Raw genomic sequence first — 22,419 nt, forward strand, 5'->3', positions numbered from 1 at the left:
TCACAACCTCTCTGTTTTCTTAAAGCTTTCTTAAATCCATGCTCCTTCCAGAGGATAGGAATTCCAAAAGGCTTTTTGAACCTAAAACAGACGAACCTTTGCAGGAACTGGGTATGTCTAGTCCAGGGGTAGGCCACCTCAGCTCTTTTATGACTCATGGACTTCAACTCCCAGAATTCCTGAGTTAGCATAGCTGACTCAGGAATTCTGGGAGTTGAAGTCCATGAGTCATAAAAGAGCCGAGGATGCCTACCCCTGGTCTAGTCTTAACAAAGAGAAGGATTAGGGACGAACATGATAGTAGTCTTCCAATATTTGAGGGGTGTCACAGAGGAGGTCAATCTATTCTCCAAAGTACCTGAGGGCAAGACGGGTAAGGAATGGAAATTATCAAAGAGAGATCCAAACTAGAATTGTCCTCACTGATAGAACAATTCGTCAGTACAATGGCTTGTCTCCAGAGGTTGTGGGCAGTCCACCACGGAGGTTTTAAAGAAGAGATTGGACAGCCATTTGTGTGGAATGAGGATTTTCTTGATCACTGTTTCAACTGAAAGGATTTTCTTTCCAGTTGAACCAAGAGAATAGGGGGTACGGATGATGCCTCTTTCACTGCCCCCAATTTCATAAGAATCAGCAAATGTTACATGTGTGCACACATACAATACCAAGGACACTTGAATAGAAACATTCAGAGCAATGAAAATACTGTTTTTTTCACACCAGATAAAAACATTAAAAAGTAAGGCACTTTACTTATATATACATAATGCTTTAAGAAATAAAATATTTACATTTTATAATTGAGATGTGTACAATCAGTGTATTAAAAGTTGCAAATATTGCACTTAGATTAGAAGTCTGAAAGATAAAAGACTAAACTCTTCCTCATTTTTGAATAGACAAATCAATTTTTGAATCAAAATATCCGCTGTCATTTACTGAAATGTTGTAAACTTTTCAACATTCAATAGTAATAATGAAGGAATGTACCAAGTCCGTGTTCCTAAGAGATAAACTCCATTCACCCACCTACACAAATGTGAGGAACAGTTGTAAATATCAAAACAGGATCATTTGGTGCATGCTGAGAGTATTGAAATGTAAACCATTTTTAAGTCCCAACACAATGAAATGTGTAGGTGAATACATTTTTAAAAAGAACATCATCCTCTTTTTACTATTAAAAAAAATCATAAAATAGATTCATCATAAATACAAATTATTCTGCTCCAGGTAGTGCTTCAAACCATGCTTCTCATTCCCACAAAGAAGACGCGTCACTCCCTCTAGTGAAGACCCCTTTGATTATGAACTTGAACTCAGAGCTTTCTCTTCTCAAATGTCTGAACGTTATTAAAAGCATGCAGCCCTGATCGACCAGTACAGCTTTTGTTGAATAGTGCATTATGCTCTTTCTTTCATAGATTTCATCAGGTATATAACATGGGAGCAATTTTTGATGTGTGATAAACCTTCACCCATCTCTTTTTGCCACATAAGCGTGGTGAAATTGGCACTGTCATCTTCAAGCATGATGCTGCTCCGATATTCACACAAATCATTCCAACATAAAAGACAATGCTATATAAGAATCACCTCCTGTTGTTTAATGGCTAGATGGCCATTTCCCTTGACCAAGAACAACCCAAGGATGAAATCAACCAACATATCCAAGAGGTGACTCTCCACTGATTGAATCCGTCTTTCTTATTTCTCAAACCAATGCACAGTAAGATTTGTACTGAAGGTAAAAAAGCTGGGTATAAAATACAATGCCAGAAAGGCATATTAATTCTTGCTGCTACAGAGCTGCTACACATTTAGAGAGGGGAGACCCCTAGAATGCCCAGAGTGAAAATATATAACAAGCTATTATTGTTTTCCTGAAAATATATAACAAGCTGTTGTTTTCCTGAAGGAACCTCTGGCCTTTGATTATGCACTTGAAAGCTGATCGACGAGTACAACTTTTGTTGGAAAGTGCATTATGCTCTAAATGCTTGCAACATAAAAATGAACTGCTAGTTGAAAAAAAATCATTCTTAGGCTGCCAAAGAAGAATGATATGATGGTAGAATAAATTAACGGAATGAAATGGCACTCAGAACTGTGTTGCCGGGGCGTGATTTGTCTTTGGTGCTGAGGCATAAAATCACTATTGTTTTTCTTTTTTTAAAAAAAAATACTAAGTACTGTTTTTTTTAAAAAAAACTTAAAATTGTTGGGCTTGAAGTCCAAGGCATAAGGATATCCTTCAGTTTCAAACAGAAGCAATGTTTATGCAAGGATGGAGAAATAAAAATACTCTGCCATTCGCTCTGTCCAATTTTAGTCCCAAATAAAGTAATTTGGGGAAAAAATAATTACACTCCCTTCATAACCTTGCACAGGTTTTTCCAAAAAAAAACACCAATTGTCCTTTGTAAAAAAAAAATAATGTTCTATCCTTCCTCTACTTTCTGTGGGATTGGGGAGTCATCAACTGTTTTCTTCAGCTCGCCTAATTTCGGCCAAATTGTTGCCCAGAACTGCCGTTAGGGATGCTCGCCTTCGACGCATGATCCGCCCAGAAGCGATGAGGTCAGCATAACCTCGCTGATGGGAAAAGGCGTACGCAGAACGACGGCCAGTTACCCCACGACGGAAGACGCTCTGCCTTCGCTTCCACTTCTCCTCTTCAGCCTTGTACTTTTTGCGATTCTTCCGAATCTTTAAAAGAGACAATTGTAGAACAGATTAAGAGGTAGAATTAGCAGTAGCAGCTATTAGAGAAGATCTAACTTCTAAGTTTCCTGGGATTTTTGGAGCATTAGCAATGGTTTTTTTAAAGAATTTATTTATTTTCTATAGCCAGTTGTTGGAACCATAAATTTTCAGATACAGATAATACAACAAATGCTCAATCAAACTTAAGTGTGAAAGCTTCCACGCTCATATCCAAGGCTGAACTGATGGAGGAGACACAGATAGACAAACGAGGGTCCCATGATTCAGGCTTGTTCCCATTATCCTAAATAGAGATAGACCTCTACTTATCACTGATTGCTTAGTGGCCAAAGTTATGATGGACCCCCTCCCCAAAGGTAGATATGACCCAGTTCTAAAGTTCTAACCACAAGCCCCTTCCAATGCTTACTGGCCACATATTGGGTGCTCAGCAACCAGTCCTCATTTATGGCCCTTTGAGTCATGTGGCTGCATTTTACGTTGGCTTTGCCCCAAATCAGCATTTACTTCTGATTTGTGGCAAAACTGGTACATAGTGATTAATAGGTTTGCTTTATCACTATTGCAAAAAAGATTGCAAAATTGGGCAGTCACATGGATGACCTACTTTATGACTTACCACAACCTACAACTGTAGCCAGGGATTCATGATTATATAAAAAAACTAACCAGCTCTTTTCTTCAACTCGCTGGTAACCAGTGGTGGGATTCAAATACCTGAACATCCGGTTCTCTGCGTGGATATAGGCCTGGGCCTCCGAGGCCTAGAATGGACTTCTGGAAGTGACATGCATGTGCGCTGTTCTAGGCCTGGAAGACCTCCTCCAGGCCTCCAAGGCCTAGAACGGAGTTCCAGAAGCAGCATGGGTTCGGCTGGTTCTCCGAACTCAACAAAATTTAGCTACCAGTTCTACTGAACAGTTGTGAACTAGCTGAATCCCACTGCTGCTGGTAACTTGGATTAATAACCAGAACTTCCTACGTACCTTTTCACTTTTGGTAGGCCGGATCGTCATCATCAAGAACCGGATGGCAATGACGGGCAGCAAACAGAGAGCGACAGACAGTATTATCGTCAACCAGATATATGGCTGTCGGAGAGCATTTGCAGCGGTACCTGGGAAGGAGATGTGACAGTTACAGGAGGTGGCTGACGCATGTGGAGTTCCTTCAAACCAACAAGAACTAAAAGCGATCTTTAGGATGCAACAACAGTGTCATCCCAGGGACATTAGCAAATGATAAAAGCCGCATCACACTGAGAGATCCATTCCCATATATGCGAGAATGAAGGCCAGAGCTTCCATTGTAATGAGCCACGTTGCTTTGTTTTCAGAAATGCAGCAGACCCTGCATTGTGATATAACTAGCTTTGGGGGGCACTGGAGATAACGTTCTGTTTATAAGGTATGTGTAGTCCTTGATTTATGACCATCATTGAGCCCAGAGTTACGGTCGTAAATTGTTCCAGTGGTTAAGAGGGTCATAATGAGATCAAGTCAATTTTATGACATTTTTTGCGTTAGTCATTAAGCAAATCACCATAGCCATTAAGTGAATGCTCCAGTTGTTAAGCAAACTCATTATCCGCTATGGGTGTTTTTTGCCAGAAATCGGAAGTAAATGCTGATTTCTGGGGAAAAACCCTGCAAATCGCAATCATGTGACTGAGGAATGCTCCCAAAAGCTGTAAATGTTAGCTGGTTGCCAAATGCCTAAAAATGGTCATGTGACTGTGGGGGAGCAACCATCAGAACTTCAAATCTGGGTGGTAAGTACCCTTTTTGGGGTCTGTCATAACTTTAAACTGTTACTAAGTTACCAGTCAGAAGTTGGATATAAGCTTTTTTTTTACTAAGTTTTTGATCCTTGTTCTCCGTCCACAATTTTTGTACAGCTGAGAAAGTGGTTGTCTTTCAACATAATGGTTGTTTCATGCATAATCTAAATAAAAATACTTTTTCCGGTGTTTTGGGTTTAACATTTTTAGTTTGTTGTTTGGCTTCATGGAATGTACGTAGGAACCAGGGTAATAGGGCTTCTTCGAGGAAAAATACTTAAACTGTTCTTTGTGCAAAGGATGAGTCTAGTTAATTGCTATTTAATTTTTTTTATTGAAACATAACTTTTTTTAAAAAAAAGTATAAACTCATTTAAGCTCATAAATAAAGGAAGTGGTTAACGTGTTGGTATAATGCCAGGTAGACCGGGGTACAACTTAATTCTCAGTCAGGGAAGCTTACTGTGTGACTTTGGGCCAGTCACTCTCAGCCTAGTCTACCCTACAAGGTTATTGTGGCAGGAGTAAAAATCTAAGGTGCCTGTGCTCCTGCAGGAAAAATGAGATTATAAACCTAACTACCAAATCAAAATAGGGATGAGTTCAAATATCAAATCAACTAATAAACCCATAAAGTGCTAACCTAATATTTTAATCCAGCTTTATTGTCATATTACTGCCAGTTTTATTACATTCTTTAAGTTGTGAAGGGTCATTTTAGTTTCTTATCCTTTTGAAGCTTACAATCTTTTTCAGTCCAAGCTAAGGCACTAAGCTTTTGTTTTTTAAAGATCAGCTAGGATACACACTTTTGACATTTTAAGGGAGTAACTTGTTTGCAGATAGAAAGAAAGAAAAAATCAGTACCAACCTGTAAACTGAAACAGAGAAGGAAAAAGGACATGGATCCCAGCACTGTGCAGATCAAACATGATGCCAAAATAAAGTGCAATACTTCCAAATATTGAGAAGGCATTAACAAATGTCCAATAAGATGTATCCATTCCAATCTACAAGCAAACAGGATAACAAGACAGAAATATGAGATCCATAAACAACAAGATAGATGCTGAGAAGGAAGAATGGGAGAGAGCAACATTTTTGAAACTGTGGATCACTCAACTCCCTAAGAAAGTCATAAAAAAATTAGAAGGAAGGGGGCCAACATGATTTAAAAAAATAAAAATAAAATCTGTCAGCAAAGTGGGAAAGCTGTCAAAACTAGTTCCAGGTTTTGCTTGTGTAAGTCCTGATAAGCAATGACGGTTCAATATATACATTAACTTTTAATGTTTAGAACAGAATGGTATATATATTGCTTGTCCTAATCCAATTAAATCATTAATTTTATTTAGGAAGAAGGAATCATACAAATTCCTGGAGCCTCTGGAACGGAATCAATTTTCTTTATGTTTAATATGGAAAACTGATTGGATTCACTTATTGACCAATTTCCATTTCAGCTTGAGGAGGAAGAAACACAGATCTGAAAATTTTCCTTCCTACCGATTTCACTGCCTCTAGTTCATCTCTCCACATCTGCGCGTTCCTTCAACCTGAATTTTTCCTTTCCTGGCAAAAATCTGCCAGGTTTGACAAGAGGGGAGGACTTATCTTTGTAAAGACATTAGCAAGAATTACAAAGTCTCTAAATGTGAACTGTGAGCATCAAGCTGGCATTTTAAAGGAGTTACAGGTAGCCCGTCAGTTACGACCACAATGGGATCCAGAATTTCCTTTGCTAAGCAGGGCAGTTATTAAGAGACGCATGCCTGAGTTTACAATTTTTCTTTTTTGCTGCAGTTGTTAAGCGAATCCAGCTTCTTCCATTGACTTTGTTTTTCCTGGAACCTGGCTGGGAAAGCCATAAAGGGCAATCACGTGATCCTGGGATGCTGTAACCATTGTAAATACATGCCAGTTGCCAAGCACCCGAATTGGGTGGAATGACCGTGGGGATGCTGTGGTGGTTGTAGGTGCAAGGACTGCTTATAACTCACTTTTTTTCAGCACCGTCATAACTTTGAATGGTTGTTAAATTAACGGTCATGAGACGAGGACTACCTGTATTGAACAATGAAGGTTGATTGACTTGCCTGAAAATTAACTGCAATGATGAGAGAAGATGAGGCAGTGACCGCAAATGACTGGTAATCGGAAGGAGCTTCTCCATCTTGTCCCATGGTTTGTAGGTAAGCACCATACGGTATGAAGAAAATAATCAGCGATGTTATAACACCATGGAACAGACTTAAGAAGAACTTCTTGTAGTTAAAAAGCAAGTCTTTTTGTCCCAAGACGTATAAGGTAGGAAACCGTATGCTCAGTTTATCGCTCACGTCCTTAATTGAAAGAATTAAGACAAATTACAATCCAGTTGTGTTTCTGCTTGAAAATCATTTATCCCGCTATGCATTCCCAGAGCAGATGTGCAACATCACATGCACAAGGAAAATAGCCACATTTTAGCTAATGCATCAGTGGACGGAAATGAGTTGGCAATGCAAAATATCTGCAGAAAATTTAAAAAAACGAAAGCTAGATCCACCTTTCTGCTGTTTGAGAGCTTACACTTCAATTTCCTGGTAAGACTTCTGCATTTGTTTGAAGCCGTCCACCTATCCATCTTATAGAAAAAAAAATAGGGTTCCCAAGTCCCACCTTGCAATGTTCATGCCCAGGCCTTCTCCCTTTGGATGTCCAAGTCAACACAAGGGTGTTCAGAGAGGACCAGTGACATGCCCTATGCTTGGGATGGGTCCACTCACACTCTGTGTAATCAACTGAAGTCCATAATACATAAAGGGATCTCCAATTTTGTTCAAACAATTTAGATAGGATTCTTAAAGTGATGCCTGTTAGTTAGTAACTGAGTCATTAAGCAAAGTGATCACTAAGTAAGACAGTGACTGTGCTCATGATCATTTCTTTTTTTTTTAACAGAGCTACAAAGGTTGTCAATGGGAAGTTTGGTCATAAAGTCACTTTTTTGTGACGGTCATATCTGCAAATGATTCATAATGATTGATGATTAGGGGGCTGGAGGCTAAAATATATGAAGAACAGGAATTGGGTATATATCTAGGCTAGCGAAAAGAAAGACCAGGAGTGACATGGTAGCAGTATTCCAGTATTTGAGGGGCTGCCACAAAGAAGGCAAGACAAGACACAATGGATGGAAACTAATCAAATAGAGAACCAACCTAGAACTAAGGAGTAATTTCCTGACAGTGGAACAATTAACCAGTGGAACGGTTTGTCTTCAGAAGCTGTGGATGCTCCAATACTTTGAAAAAGGGACTGGGCAGCCACTTGTCCAGAATGATATAGGGCAGGGGTAGGCAACCTTGGCTCTTTTATGACTTGTGGACTTCAACTCCCAGAATTTCTGAGCTGGCTCAGGAATTCTGGGAGTTGAAGTCCACGAGTCATAAAAGAGCCAAGGTTGCCTACACCTGGTATAGAGTATCCTGCTTGTGTAGGGGTTGGATTAGAACAGTGGTCCTCAACCTTTCCACCTTGGCAGCCCGGCCCTGCGCAGGGGGGACGGGCATGTGAGTGGCAGGCAGACACGCACAGCTCCATTGGTGTGAGCGGCAGGTGCACAAGCCCATCCCTCATGCTAATGGAGCTTTGTGCATGAGCGGAGAGCACTTCTGAGTGAAGCTCCACTTGTGTGAGTGGCAGACATTTGCATTCGTGTGCGAAACTCCACTCACACAAGCAGAGGGCACTTGCGCTTACACTCATGTGCGAAGCTCCACTTAGCCCAGGGTTCAAGGATCCCTGGACTAGGAGACCTGCAAGGTCTCTTCCAACTCTGTTATTCTGATAAACAAGTCAGTCACTAAATGAGGACTACCTCTACTCTCAAATTGAACCAATACAAGAAAGGTAAATGTTAATTTCCATACATATTTAGTAATTGATAAGTTTGTTTTATTCTGATCTTTCACTGAAGTAGCCTTTAAGTGTTAGCAATGTTGCAGACACATGACTAAATTTCCTACCAAGGAGTCTAATGATGAGTAATTTATAGGCAAATGGCAGCTTCAAAGCTGTGGCATTATTAAAGTAGCCACATGATGGCACTATTTGTCCAATATTAATGCAATATAGTGCCAAACCAGGGTGGTGGTGGTGGTGGTAATGGTTTTGTAACAGAATATAATTTATTATGTCAGACTTTGATTTATGTCAGAATATATTCCCAACAAGGTGGCTGAATTCACATTCCAGGCTGAGCAATGTTTAACTGGCAGGTGAAATAAACCACAATGGCTAAGTTGAAACAATATATCACACCATAAGCCATTTTTTACAATCACATAACGCATTAAGCCAAAACCAAACAAACGACATCATGGCTTATTGTACTTCGTGAATTTAGTCAACAGAAATTTCACAGGCCATGTCTGCATCGCACCCAGAAGCAATGATCAGCTTTTAAGGATCAATTTTCAGTTTATTGTTCAGACAAACCTGGTCAAGTAATCCAACAAGAAGAACAGGTAGGCTGGAATATAATACGTTGAATAGCGTGATAAACCAATCCTCGTATGCTGTCTGTAATTGCAAAGGAAATACATTACACCTTTAAAAACATTTATTTAAATTGTATTTTTCCCCCTCAGGGATCAAATTTAATTATTTTAACTGTTTTTAACTCTTGTATTGTATTGATGTTTTTAAATACTTTGTAAACTGCCCTGAGTCCTACGGGAAAAGGGCGGTATATAAATTCAATAAACTTAAATAAAATTAAATTAATCCTTATCAGGAAAAGCAAAACAAAAAATTAAAACAATATAAAAACCCACATTAAAAGGTAAATGTTACCAAAATGAATATACAAACCCTAGGCCAGGGGTAGGCAACCTCGGCTCTTTTATGACTCATGGACTTCAACTCCCAGAATTCCTGAGCTGACTCAGGAATTCTGGGAGTTGAAGTCCATGAGTCATAAAAAGAGCCGAGGTTGCCTACCCCTGCCCTAGGCAAAGAAGGGGAAGCCAGAATGAGATGGAGCCAATCAAATGGTTTGTCTGATTGATTGTTGTCACCAGGGTGGAGTGGGGGAATTGTTTTTTATTATTTGTATACTGGCTTTAATTTTTGTAAGCCACCCAGAGTCACTGAGTGTAAATGGGTGGCCATGTAAATTTTCTTAAATAAATGAATAAAAATGGCCAGCTCAACCATGGAGCCATCTAAGTATGTCTTCTCTGGATATCCTAGGCCTGATGACACAACCAAATCTTGAGGGACTTCCGGAATATCAAAAGGGGTGGAGCTAATTTCAGGGAGAAGAATGTTCCATAAGAGGGAAGGGGTGAAGGTGCTAAAGTATCATCAAATGCTATGGCAGCTAGAACTTCAAGGACCAGTCATAAGCACCCCTTGTTCAGCTCTTTCATAACTTTGAGCAGTCGCTGGACGAGTGGTCGTTAAGCGAGGACTACCTGTTCTTGAACATCTATCCTAAAGCATTCCAGTCCTTTGTAATTGCACAAACCAACAGAAATACACAAATATTTATAAATATTGACTGCTGCAAAGTTTCACAAGTCTTCTTGATCCTTTACCTGAGCAGAATAGCCATTGAAGAAGGAGTACCAGAAGTGCACCAATGTAAAAGCAAAGTTTTTGTAAAAGAAATACCGAAGGAATTTGCACATTCTAATGTAAGACCATCGACCATGAACCAGCAGCAGCCTTTGGAGATATCTGAACTGGCCAAAAGAGTAGTCACTGGACATGACGGCTTGCATGCCTTCTTGACCACTTATCCCAACACCAATATGGGCAGCTAGAATAAGGGTAAAAAATACACAGCGTTAAGCTAAGTTCATTTATTCTAATCAGCTATTGGGCAATTAGTTTTTGAAAAATAGATACCTAAATGTTTCAAGAAATGTTATGGAACAAACAAAATTTAATTCCTGGTTTTGTGTATGTTATACGTCATGTAGCCTTCATTATTATTTTTATGTCAGCCATCTCTGCATTTTTCCAAAACAGAACTCAGTTTTTAAAAACCTTTCTATTATTAAAATTTTAACAAACTTTATTGTGTAATAAATAGAATGTGAAATTCAGAAACAGCAGACAAAAAGTAAGTAAACACAGACTGCAAAGAATGTACAGGCTGAGGAGCTAAATAAAACATGACAGTATGTAATAGTTTGCATAAAAGCCATCACTACCATGAAAATAAAGTTTGAGATATGCATACAAACACATTCATGCCTTTTCTTGCGAATGAATTTTATGTAACATGCAGAAAGGGAGTAAGAAATTGTAAAGCAAAAAATTGAAGGTATGATGTAAGAAAACATAATTAAAACTAATTTCATCAGAGAGACGCAAAGATATTCATCTCCAGTGGTCATCTGAGTTTTCCTTGCTCAATCAAGGATTTCTGTTTTTAGAGAAGATTTTTATTTAATTTAAAACTTTTATATATTTGCCCATCTTTTAACCAACTCTGGGAGGCTCCCAATCAAAGATTAAAAAAACAACAACACAAAATCATTTTAGTATGGACTAAGCTGCATCCATGCCACATTGAATGTTTCCTGATAAAAATAATGACAGTATCAGTCACTGACATATGTAATTGTTCCCAAACTGTTAGGTATTTATGTATGGAATAAGAATTAAGGATATTCTTCTTCACCTTTGATTCAAATTTTATATCCGAACTCCAAATTCAGACTATGTTGCAAAAAAAAAAATGTTGCATGCTTTTAAAATATATTTTCTACTTTCATAGTTGAGTTGACAAGACTGGCTCTTAATTTTCGTTTTGGCGAATGAGGAGAATTGGAAGGATTAGATTTTCATTAAAACCCACTCAGTTAAACCCATATCCATTAAATTTAGGATTACTGTAGTTGGAATATGGAAAGTACTTCAACAGAACTGTCACACCAATAGTTCATTCATTTATTGGGTCAGCCTGTTTGTCAAGGATCAGGAGTGCCAAGCTGTCTAGCTTGAAACAGGCAGAAGCTGTCGAGACACTCAGCACAGCCTGGCTACATACTGTAAGAATCCTTACTGCATACTAGGATGAAGCCATGTTAAGTGTGCCCTTTGTCAACACAAAGTTGAGAATGTTCTTATACCTGCAGCGGTTTAATTATAGTGTTATTCCAACAATTTTACAGATTGTATTTCCCAGCCTCTGAACAAGGAACTCTTAGCTGCTGAATTCCCATCCTAAGAAATAAACCCTCAGTATAATTCCGACAGGCAATCATGACTCATATTTGACCTACAAGTCCTCCTTACCTGACACACTAAGGCTTTGTTTAAGGGGAATATATCTCTGTCTTTCAATCTTGAGAAAGGGACTAGTCTTTGACAATCAGGTCAAAGGTCCCATCTACTAATGTTCTGTCTTTTCAGGTTTATTTTGTGGCAGACAAAGTAGCTCCCCTTCTGTGTTGTGATAACCAAAAAGACTATTGAAAAGTTTGTCTGAACTTTGTTGTATAATCTTATGCAAGAACAGCAGTATAGGAGCATAATTTAGTGCCTGCAGAAAGTTCTATGGGTAATGTAGGATCTAACAGCCATGCCCAGCAATGTTTGCTGCCCAGTTTTAGACCTAGATTAAAACAGACAATGATTCACTAAAAGAGGCATCAAGCGATCCAACCTAAAAGTAAGGAGAATTTTTTCTGACATGAGAACAATGAATCAATGGAATAGTTTGTCTCCTGGAGTTGTGGGTGCTCCATCCCTGGAGGCTTTCAAAAATAGACTGGACAACCATTGGACCGGGATGGTATAAGGTCTCCTGCCTTGAGCAGGGGGTTGGACTGGAAGACCTCCGAGGCTCCTTCCAGCCCCATGTTTCTATCTTCTGTGTTCTTTGATTCAGTGTGAAGATTCATTGACTGAGATCTTCATACCTCCTTCAGAAAACAGCACCCATCTATATGAAGTAAACCCATAAGAAGGAAAAAAAATGTCAGGTCTAACTTACTCTTAATCATATTCACGTCATTAGCACCATCTCCAATAGCCAAGGTTATGGCTTTCTTGTATCTCTTTACCAGATCGACCACCATAGCTTTCTGTTTGGGGGTTACTCGGCAGCAAACCACAGCACTGCACTCGCAGGCTAAATCAACAAAGTTTCGTTGCTGTTGCTCCTTGTTCAGGTCTATTCTTCGTTTTGTCTCCTTGTGCCTTTGCTTCTCTTCTGCTGTTTTGGGAAATTTCAGTTTCAGGAGCTTCCTTTTCTTCGTTTTCTTCTCCAAGAGAATTTCATTCTGTAAAAAAAGATTCATCTCTATAAACTTTAGATAGATGATAGATAGATAGATAGATAGATAGATAGATAGATAGATAGATAGATAGATAGATAGATGGATGGATAGATGGATGTATGTCTGGAGATGGGATGAAAATATATTTCTTTTGCCCATTTTGCTCAGAGGAACACATGTTGCAAAGCATGAAAAAATAGCCATAACAAAAGGACAGATGTCTGTTATTAGTAAAAATGGTCTTTAAAAATAAGCAAAACTGATTTCAAAAAGAACATGGGATTGGAACCAAGACAGGATCTGACCTAATAATTGCATTTATTCTTTCTTTTAAAACTTTTCTAGTCAAAAAAGTGTCCTATAAACTTATTTATGGACCAGTTATGAGCATTATGAGCGATGACAATCCAAAGATAACTAAAATATCATCAACACAGATGTTCATGAACTTCTACAAATTAATTTACCAAACACATTATTTATGAATGAGCCACCTGATTCATCAACAGATCTCTGTAAACAATACCTGCTTCAGATACATAGGAACTGATCCAAATCAACCATTTATTTAGTTCTGTAAGGCAGCTAGGAAATTTTGACAAATGGCCTCAACTGTGAAAATACACAGATGAAACTCCCAGCCCTTTGAGGTAGATCAGACCAAGAAGCAGATACTACAGGGATTTCAGGAGAGCTACTTTATAGCTATATGATGTAATAATAAAACCCCAAAAGCCTATTTCTTTCAATCTCAACTTATGCTAAAGCAAATGAAGTTACTGTTCAGTTTGTCTGATGCATGCTTCAGTTTCGCAATTGTGTAATGCTTTCATATTTTCCCCAAGATTATCTCTAATTTCATTAATAATTCATTTGCAACTTCTTTTGTAGGAATCCTGGTTGTATAAGGCTAACACGTAATTTGAGAGATCTCTAGAACTTAAGCTTTTTAACCAACTTTCTTCATCTTGATGTTCTCCAGATGAACTACAGTTCTTAAAATTCCCCTCCTCCCCCAGAATGGTCAATACTCAACACATCTTTCTTTTTCCATTATTAATGGTTGTGGACAATTCTCTCAGACTCAAGTAGCAGGTGTGAGCACCCAGCACTTACTAGCCATGATCCAGTGATAATTAATGCTTGATTTTTGCCTTCTGAGAAAAAGGGTTCATTGGCTGTGCTGGAGGATTTCTCATATGCCCCACTTCGGTTCCTCTGGTTCTCCAACCTTGTTTGCAAAAGAGCGCTAAGGGAGGTGAGATAAGGGAAGAAATGTTTTTAGAAATCCATTATGTAAAAAAATAACAGGTCATGGTGACTAAAAACAGAATTAAGTATGTCTTTTAAAAAAACCCTAAAGCACTAGGATTTAGCAGATGGCTTTTTACAGTTTCAGGTGCGCAACATATTTCAATGGACACTGCTTTTTCCTAGAACCCTACTATATTTTGATAGCGACAAGGTGAGTAAATAGCTTAATTGTGTAATCTCTGGATTTCATCATAAAAAATTATCCACCCAAACAAGAACTTCCAGAAACAGCACACCTTCCTTGTTTCATATTAACAGTGCGCAGCTGAGTTGATTCAGAGAAACTACAGGAGGGAGGTACATCACTGGAGGTTTTTAAGAAAAGACTGGGCAGGCACCTGTCTGAAATGCAGCGGGCTGGACTAGAAGACCTCCAAGGTCCCTTCCAGCTCTGTTTTGATTGATTGAAGTGATAATTAATTCTACTTCCCCTCTTTCTTATCCAACAATGGATGAGCAACGTCTTTTTTAACTAAGACTCTGAAAAGTATATTTGCCATGGAAAGTAGGAAAAGAAACACTAAGATACAAAATTCCATACTCAAGGTCCATTTGTGTACCGTAGTACACAAATCAGAATAGCACATATTATTCTAGAACTGCACTAACTTGCCAAAGAAGATGTGCTACCATTTTTGATTGTCATTTAAAGTGGCTTCAGTACACAGGAAAGCATTGGAATCTTGTTAGATCCCAAATACAGTCAGCAACCCAAAATATGAGCAGTTTAGAGGTCATTTTGAGCTAATCTGCTTGTTCTCTTTTACTCTGGTTTATTTAATAAAGGAAAGGGGGAGGAATCGTTACTTAGCTGCAAATTTTTTTCCTACTGTTAGAAGACTGTACCATGTTTTCCCGAAAATAAGCCCTAGCTTGATTTTTACATGTGTGCCTAATATAAGCCCTAAACCCCCCCCCCCAAAAAAATAAGCCCTAGGCTTGGGTCGAGGTGCATGTGTAAAAATCAAGCTAGGGTGGGGTTGGAGCTGCCCCATGCGCCCCGCACCTGCTTACCTTAGGACCGCAATCAACCATCAATCAACACTCAGATGAGCAGAGATTAACATCAAGGTTAACATTAGAGCAACAATCAAGCATCAAACAATACCCCAATGAAAGAACCACCCACTCAGACAGAAAGTAGACAATAACTCAATCAAGTAACCACCTAGACCTCTCCTACCAACACTAGCAGGCCTCCCACGCCTGGACACCTGTTGCCCCACTGCCTGAGTTGCACTGATGCTGCCACTCATGATGAGCCATGCGGTCTCCTGCTGCGAGTAGCGGCACCAGCTCAATGTGCCACATGGCATGCGGCCACAAGCAGCCACAGAACAACTCAGGCAGTGGCATGACAGGTGTCGAGGCATGGCAGGTCTGGCTGCGGCGGTCCTCAGGTAAGTGGGTAAGACATCCCCCAAAATAAGACAGGGTGCCTATTTTGGAGGCAAAAAATAAATAAGACCGAGTCTTATTTTCAGGGAAACATAGTATTTGTAGCTCAAGGTTGAACTGTGGGGTCCTTGATGATCTCTGAGCTTGGCTGTTTTTTTACAGACGTTTCATTACCAAACTAGGTAACAATCATCAGTGTTAGTAGAATGTGGGGTTTCTTCTCATTTTATATATTAGTAGCTTGCCCTGTTAGTTTTGGTAGGAGAGGTCTTGGTGGTTCCTTGATTGGGCTAGTGTGTATTTTTGTCTGAGTTGGTAGTTCCTTCATTGGGGTATTGTTTGCTTCTTGATTGTTGGTCTCATGTTAATCTTGATGTTAATCTCTGCTCATCTGAGTGTTGATTGCTGGTAAGGAGGTCTTGTGGTCTTTTTGTTTCCTTTTTGGCTTTTTAATTGTCTCTTTTGAATGGTGTGTAGATGTTGCTTATCTCTATGTGCCTGTTGATGACCAATTTATCTGAGTGCCAGACTTCCAGGAATTCTCTAGAACTTTGGCATGGTCTAGGATGCTCACAGTTTCCCAGCTGGAACTATGATTAAGTCTACACATGTTAGAAATTAAAGAGTTTTCATCATGACAGTTTTCTTACTGTAGAGGTCTCAAACTTTGGATTCCCATCCTAGAGTCATGTGGCTCCCAGTCAAAGTTAGATCCTGCCGTCTCATGACCATGGCAGGTCACGGTGCCAGGTTTTGATAAAAACCTTGGGGTTGTTGTTTGTGGGGAGCTTATAGACACAATCTAGTATTAGATACTGTGGAAACTGGTCAGCCTTGAGGTATTTCTGCTATTGTCATTAAGTAGCTCCTGGTAGTTTGTAGTTTGTGTGTCATCTTATTTGTATAGTTTTTATGTTATCCTTTTAAAACTGTTTGCTTTAGCTAACAATAAAGCTTAAAAACCCTTTATTTGCTGGTGTCCTTATTGTCTCTGGATCCAAAAGAACCAATTACCTGGGTCCTGGGCACTTGATCACTGCTCTGACACTTGGCCAAATACCATATTATATCTTCCACACCAACATCCCTCAGATTGATACCCTCAACTCAGAGAATGTTCAACCAGCCATTTGTCTCATCTAACCAGTCCCTGGCCATTCTGGCTTGTAATTCTCTGGGGATATTTAGAGATATGAAAATATAGCAGGCATCTGCCACTTCTCAAAGCTGTTGCATATTTGCAGCAAATGCAGAGGAGTTCTACGATTGTACTCTGGGGAGTCCAAAGCACTTATTAGAGTCAAATCCAAAACATTCAGATAACTTTTAATGTAATTTCTTGCATTAAAATGGATTTACCTGACATCTTCTCCATAGTGGATTTTAGTTTCATCTGTTAAGAGTTCACAGGAAAAACCAATATTTTCAGCAGTTTCTGTAAGAGAAGAATGCCAAGTCACAGTTTGTTTTCTCATTTCTCCCATGCATGCATGTGAATATGTTAGGTCATCAATTAAAAAAAGAAACTTTAGAATCAGGCAGTTTGCCTTGGGGAAGATAAGCAGCAACTGATTATGCAAATTACCTTTTTTGTCACCTGTCAAAACCCAGATCTTAATATCTGCTTTTGCCAATTTGGAGATGGTTTCTGGCACCCCATCTTGTAACTTGTCTTCTATTGCTGTGGCACCTAAAAGCTGCATATTAAGAAAGGATGGATACAGTGGGTACATTTTAGCTATTAATGGTTTATCACTCACACAAACTATCAAAATATTACAAGTGACTTTCCTAACATTCCATGAGAAAAGCTAAAAACTGAAAGATATCACCATGGATATTAGCGTACCTAAATAACATTTAGTTATTATTTATATCCTACCCTATCTTTTGATGCTCAAGCTTTCTTACATCGGGGTGTCTCTAATTTAGAAACAGGATGGATTGAGAGAAAAGTGATTGACGCTAATGAGCTCTCTAGCTGAATGGGAATTCACCAATAGCAATTAGGCTGTTATATCACCCCACAGTGCACATGACTCTCTGGGCAATTTACAATGTACAAACATTATTTGCACATTGCTCCAACAATCTGTGTACTTATTTTACTGATCTTGGAAGGAAGTCAATCTTGAACCCTGTCAGGATTGAACTCTAGGCTGTGAGCAGAGTTTGCCTGCAATACTACATTTTAACCACTGCGCCACCAGGGCTCCCAATTCAGAACCCAAATCTTCACCATTACACCATACTAGCTTTGACTATATTCTTCTTTTATCCCAACCAAACACTATCAGATTCCCATTTTATCCTGATTACAATCCCATGAGTTAGAAAAAACAGCCCTGAGAGAAAAAACAGCCATCTTAACATCATCAAATGACCTTCACGTTTACATGTGGAACTGAATCCAGGTTTCTCCAATTCCTAGTTTGACGTTCTAAATATGACACTACCTCTAACCTTCACTACCAAAAAGTGGAGGAGGTAAAGGACAATCAACATCTCACTTGTATTTTTCCCTTTCTGGGCTGCAGCCTCTGTATGGGCCATAGCTGGCAATCTTAGAGCTCATTTGCCAGTCATTGGAAGGTGAACTGCTGGAGGGGAGGGGAAGGGGCTTGCATGGGTTAGTTGAGGGTTGGTGCTGTCTCTGTGCAGTTGATTTGGATTCTGAGGGGTTTGTAGGCTGGTTGTAAGTCAACAGAGGAACGAAGTTGAGATGGCCACTCCCTAGAATCTCTGGGGTGAAAACAATAAAGATTTTGTCTGGCAAGAATCTGTCTTTATGCTGTGAGCAAATAAAGAACTGAACTTTGACCGAATTGTTCTATGTTGTTCTTGGGTTGGGCCTGACAGTTATAATCATTAATGGCATACGGGAATGTATTAGTTTTTAAGAATCCCTCAGATCCATTGTTTATGCACCTATGTTTTATTATTCATACCTCATTTCCTGTTTTCAGCCATGTTTTATTATACTTCTCTTACTTCTCTTTACTTGTATCCTTTCAAAAATATTAACAACAATAAAAAGAATACATGTACTTTTATAAGTACTGCACAGATTGGGAAATCAAGGTGAAAAAATGTAACATGGAATGGACCTCATATGAAACATTTGCAAGGTCAAATACAAGGTCAAAAAATAAAACTCATATCTCAGTTCTCCACCAGACTTACAATTAAATTTTGTTCAATTTCTTCATATACTCTGTCAAGAGCTGCCTCGCGGTTTCCTGAGGCCACCGAAGCTGTCGTGAACTTCTTTTCCCATGCTTCATATTCATAATTACTAATTTCCTTATAGCAAAGGCACAGCGTTCGAAGGGTTTCATTTGCAAAGATCTGTCAAAGAGAGAAAAATAATGGTTGAAAGAATCTATTTGTTTCTGATCTGAATAGATTCTCCTTGGGGATAAATATAAGAATCTTAATTCATCCTAATAATCATCACTATTATTTATCAAACTTATATTCTGCCTCTCAACAACTCTGGCAGTTCACAACAATCAAAACAAAGAACTGCGTATACAGATAAGTCCTTGATATATGATTGTCAGTTACCCATCTTTCAGAATTACAATTGGACCTGGATTTGAAGTTCTGATGGCTGCCCCAGGTCAAGTGACTGCATTTTGGGTAGTTAGCAATTGGCTTGCATTTACGACTGTTTACAGCATGCTATGATCATGAGACCATGATTTATCAAGTCTTTTGCAGAAACTGGCATTTACTTCCACTTTCCAGCAAAAACACCCATTGCAAACAATGGGATCACTTAACACCATGGATTCACTTAATGACCATGATGATTCACTTAAATGACCACTGGGGAAAAAAAGTAATAAAATCAGGTCAGTTATGTGATGGCAACAGGCATGACTTACAATTATAATTCCAGGCTTAATTATGATCATAAACTGAGGACCATCTGTAGTCATATATAAATCCATTAAGTGGAAAAACTGGATATACCTTTAAAATTATTACCATATATATATATATGTGTGTGTGTGTGTGTGTGTGTGTGTGTGTGTAAATTACTAACAAAGAATTAAAGGGAAACTGAAATGCATTTCTGACTCTTTAGTCTTCATCAGTCAGCTATACCCTTCTGAGATTCGAACCTGGGCTGATTGCATATTAGGCAGTGTTATTTGCCTCTTAAGCCACAAGGTCTCTCTCGCTCTGTTAGCTTTCTGCAAGGGAAGATATGTTTCAAATGTTAACTATTTAGATTACCTTGCTAGGCAAATAACACTATTTGCAGTGTTATTTGCTAGGCAAATAACACTGCCTAATATGCAATCAGCCCAGGTTCGAATCTCAGAAGGGTATAGCTGACTGATGAAGACTAAAGAGTCAGAAATGCATTTCAGTTTCCCTTTCATTCTTTGTTAGTAATTTACACAAATATATGAACTGTCCGGTGTGACTACAGCCTGTTCGATGGCCTTCAAGATAGGCTGAAAACAGGAAATAAAGATTTGCCCCATGTTTGGGGCCTAGCAAGGTAATCTAAATAGTTAACATTTGAAACATATCTTCCCTTGCAGAAAGCTAACAGAGCGAGAGAGACCTTGTGGCTTAAGAGGCAAATAACACTGCCTAATATGCAATCAGCCCAGGTTCGAATCTCAGAAGGGTATAGCTGACTGATGAAGACTAAAGAGTCAGAAATGCATTTCAGTTTCCCTTTAATTCTTTGTTAGTAATTTACACAAATATATGAACTGTCCGGTGTGACTACAGCCTGTTCGATAGCCTTCAAGATAGGCTGAAAACAGGAAATAAAGATTTGCCCCATGTTTGGGGCCTAGCAAGGTAATCTAAATAGTTAACATTTGAAACATATATATATATATATATATATATATATAAAGTATTTGTCAAGGCTTTGTGAAAGCACCTTGCTAATTAACTCTTTCATTCCTGCTTTGGCCTGTCTCAAGGCTTATCCACAGGATATAGTCAACTATGACAGCTCATTATTTGTGCAAATTATTCAAATTGCTAATAAAGAATTTTTGGGAGGCTGAGATGGCCAAGGTGCTTTCACAAAGCCTTGACAAATACTTAACATATATTTAGCCTTGCCTTCTAGCTAATAAAAAGAGAGAAAGAACCTGTGGCTCAGCAAGTTAAAACAACTGCCTAATATACAATCAGCCCAGGTTCGAATCTCAGATAAAGGGTATGACTGACTGATGAGAACATAAAGAGTTCGAAATGGCCATCTCAGCCTCCCAAAAATTCTTTATTAGCAATTTGAATAATTTGAATAATATATATATATCCCTTTAATTCTGTTAGCAATCTAAAAAATTTACACACACACACACACACACACATATATATATATATATATAAAACCCATCTCACAAGGTTGTTGTTGTCAGGGAAAGAGGAGAAAGAAGGAGTATTAGATATGTTCCCCATCCTGAGATACGTTTTTTTAATAAAAAATGATAAAGATAGGACAAAGAAATCTAAAAAAAAAGACTAGGGCCTTGAATTTCACCCAGAAGCAAACTGACAAACAGTGTGAACTTTATGCAAAGGTTTTACATAGGCATACTAAGGCACACCCATTACTGCTTGTGCCACTGCATTCTGGACCAGCTGAAGCTTCTGGGTTAAACTCAAGGTCAATGCTAGGTAGAGTGCATTACTGTAATCATGCCATGAGTTGGGTAAGAAAGTCAGACATTTTCATTTGTACTAATGGATGCCTTGTAAAGGGAAAACAATGGAGCCATATACAAGCAAATCAACTATGAAACATTAAAATAGCAATAGCACTTAGACTTTGCAGCACTCTCTAAGCAGTTTACAAATGTCCACCTATTGCCCCCAACAATCTGGCTCTTCATTTTAACCGATCTTGGAAGGATGGAAGGCTGAGTCAACCTTGAGCTGATGAGAATCGAACTCCTTAGCAGAATTAGCTTGCAATACTGCCATCTAACCACTGCACCATGGCTCATTGTATATGTTTATTAAAGATGTTTAGTCATTAATACCACGAGCAACAACAAAAAAGTAAGAACAAGAAACTTCTCAAATGTTCATGCTGGTAAAAGAAAAAAAACATTGTTTTCAGTGGATTGACTTTTAGTATTGCAACTGTTTATTTATCAAATTTAGGTACCATCCATCTTATCCTCAGACTTATCAAGTCTTTCTACTTCAGTCTCATAAAATGCTACTATATATTGAAACAATTTTAAGTTTGTAGCTAGTTTTAACAATTATCTTGGTAAGATCTGTTCCAAGGTATTATAACTTACATTCAATGCATCTTCGGTATCCGGTTTGCTAGGATTTCTTGGATGCAGCCGTTCAAAAATCACTGTATCAGCTCCTTTGCAATAAAGTTTGATGGCCCCATTGGGATCTCTTGCTACAAAGAGCAAACAGAAAGAATTGAAAAATAAACCATTTCTTTACTGAAGCTAAGTTATTAAAATAGATATATTTTATAGAAAATATGTGCAGTCTTCCACTTGAGCATTGCAACAAGAATCCTTGCAACACTCCAGAATCATTTCCAGAACTTTATTATCATCATTAAATGAACCAATTATTTTCTAGCTGAGCTGCAAGGAGAATGGCCTTTCAGTTTGCAAATAATTAAGCCCTGCAGAGTTTGGAAAGCTGTTTTTCCATAGGCAGACATTCTTCCTTCGTTCTGCTTCAGAACATCAGGTGTTCCATTTACAGGTCCTTTAAGGGGAATAATGGCTTGACAGCTTTGCAGCGACCACCAACACCACTTCACAATAATCAGATTTTATTTTATTTTATTTGCATAAATTGTGCAAACATACACCACCTTACTGATTCTACTGTAAAATGTAACCTGGATTGATCTGGGCTGTTTTGACTCTTTCAGATCATGGCAATTGTTCT

At 38.6% G+C, this 22,419-nt stretch overlaps 1 protein-coding gene across 2 annotated transcripts in view; it reads right to left on the minus strand.

Moving 5' to 3' along the window:
- Positions 1-734: 734 nt before the first annotated feature.
- Positions 735-22,419, minus strand: part of ATP8B1 (ATPase phospholipid transporting 8B1) — a 92,193-nt gene continuing 70,508 nt past the window's right edge. For both annotated transcript variants that reach the window (XM_081317019.1, XM_081317018.1), the window contains exons 17-28: positions 21,798-21,910; positions 18,688-18,852; positions 17,090-17,201; positions 16,864-16,939; positions 13,909-14,041; positions 12,507-12,795; positions 10,096-10,319; positions 8,993-9,076; positions 6,607-6,852; positions 5,382-5,520; positions 3,717-3,847; positions 735-2,712 (exon numbers count right to left, since the gene is read on the minus strand). In XM_081317019.1, the coding sequence (XP_081173145.1) occupies positions 2,482-2,712; positions 3,717-3,847; positions 5,382-5,520; positions 6,607-6,852; positions 8,993-9,076; positions 10,096-10,319; positions 12,507-12,795; positions 13,909-14,041; positions 16,864-16,939; positions 17,090-17,201; positions 18,688-18,852; positions 21,798-21,910 (1,943 nt within the window). In that variant the 3' untranslated portion in view covers positions 735-2,481. The remainder of the gene's footprint in view (positions 2,713-3,716; positions 3,848-5,381; positions 5,521-6,606; positions 6,853-8,992; positions 9,077-10,095; positions 10,320-12,506; positions 12,796-13,908; positions 14,042-16,863; positions 16,940-17,089; positions 17,202-18,687; positions 18,853-21,797; positions 21,911-22,419) is intronic.

This window comes from Vipera berus (genome assembly GCF_964194415.1).
Source record: "Vipera berus genome assembly, chromosome: 2".
Lineage (NCBI taxonomy): Eukaryota > Metazoa > Chordata > Lepidosauria > Squamata > Viperidae > Vipera > Vipera berus.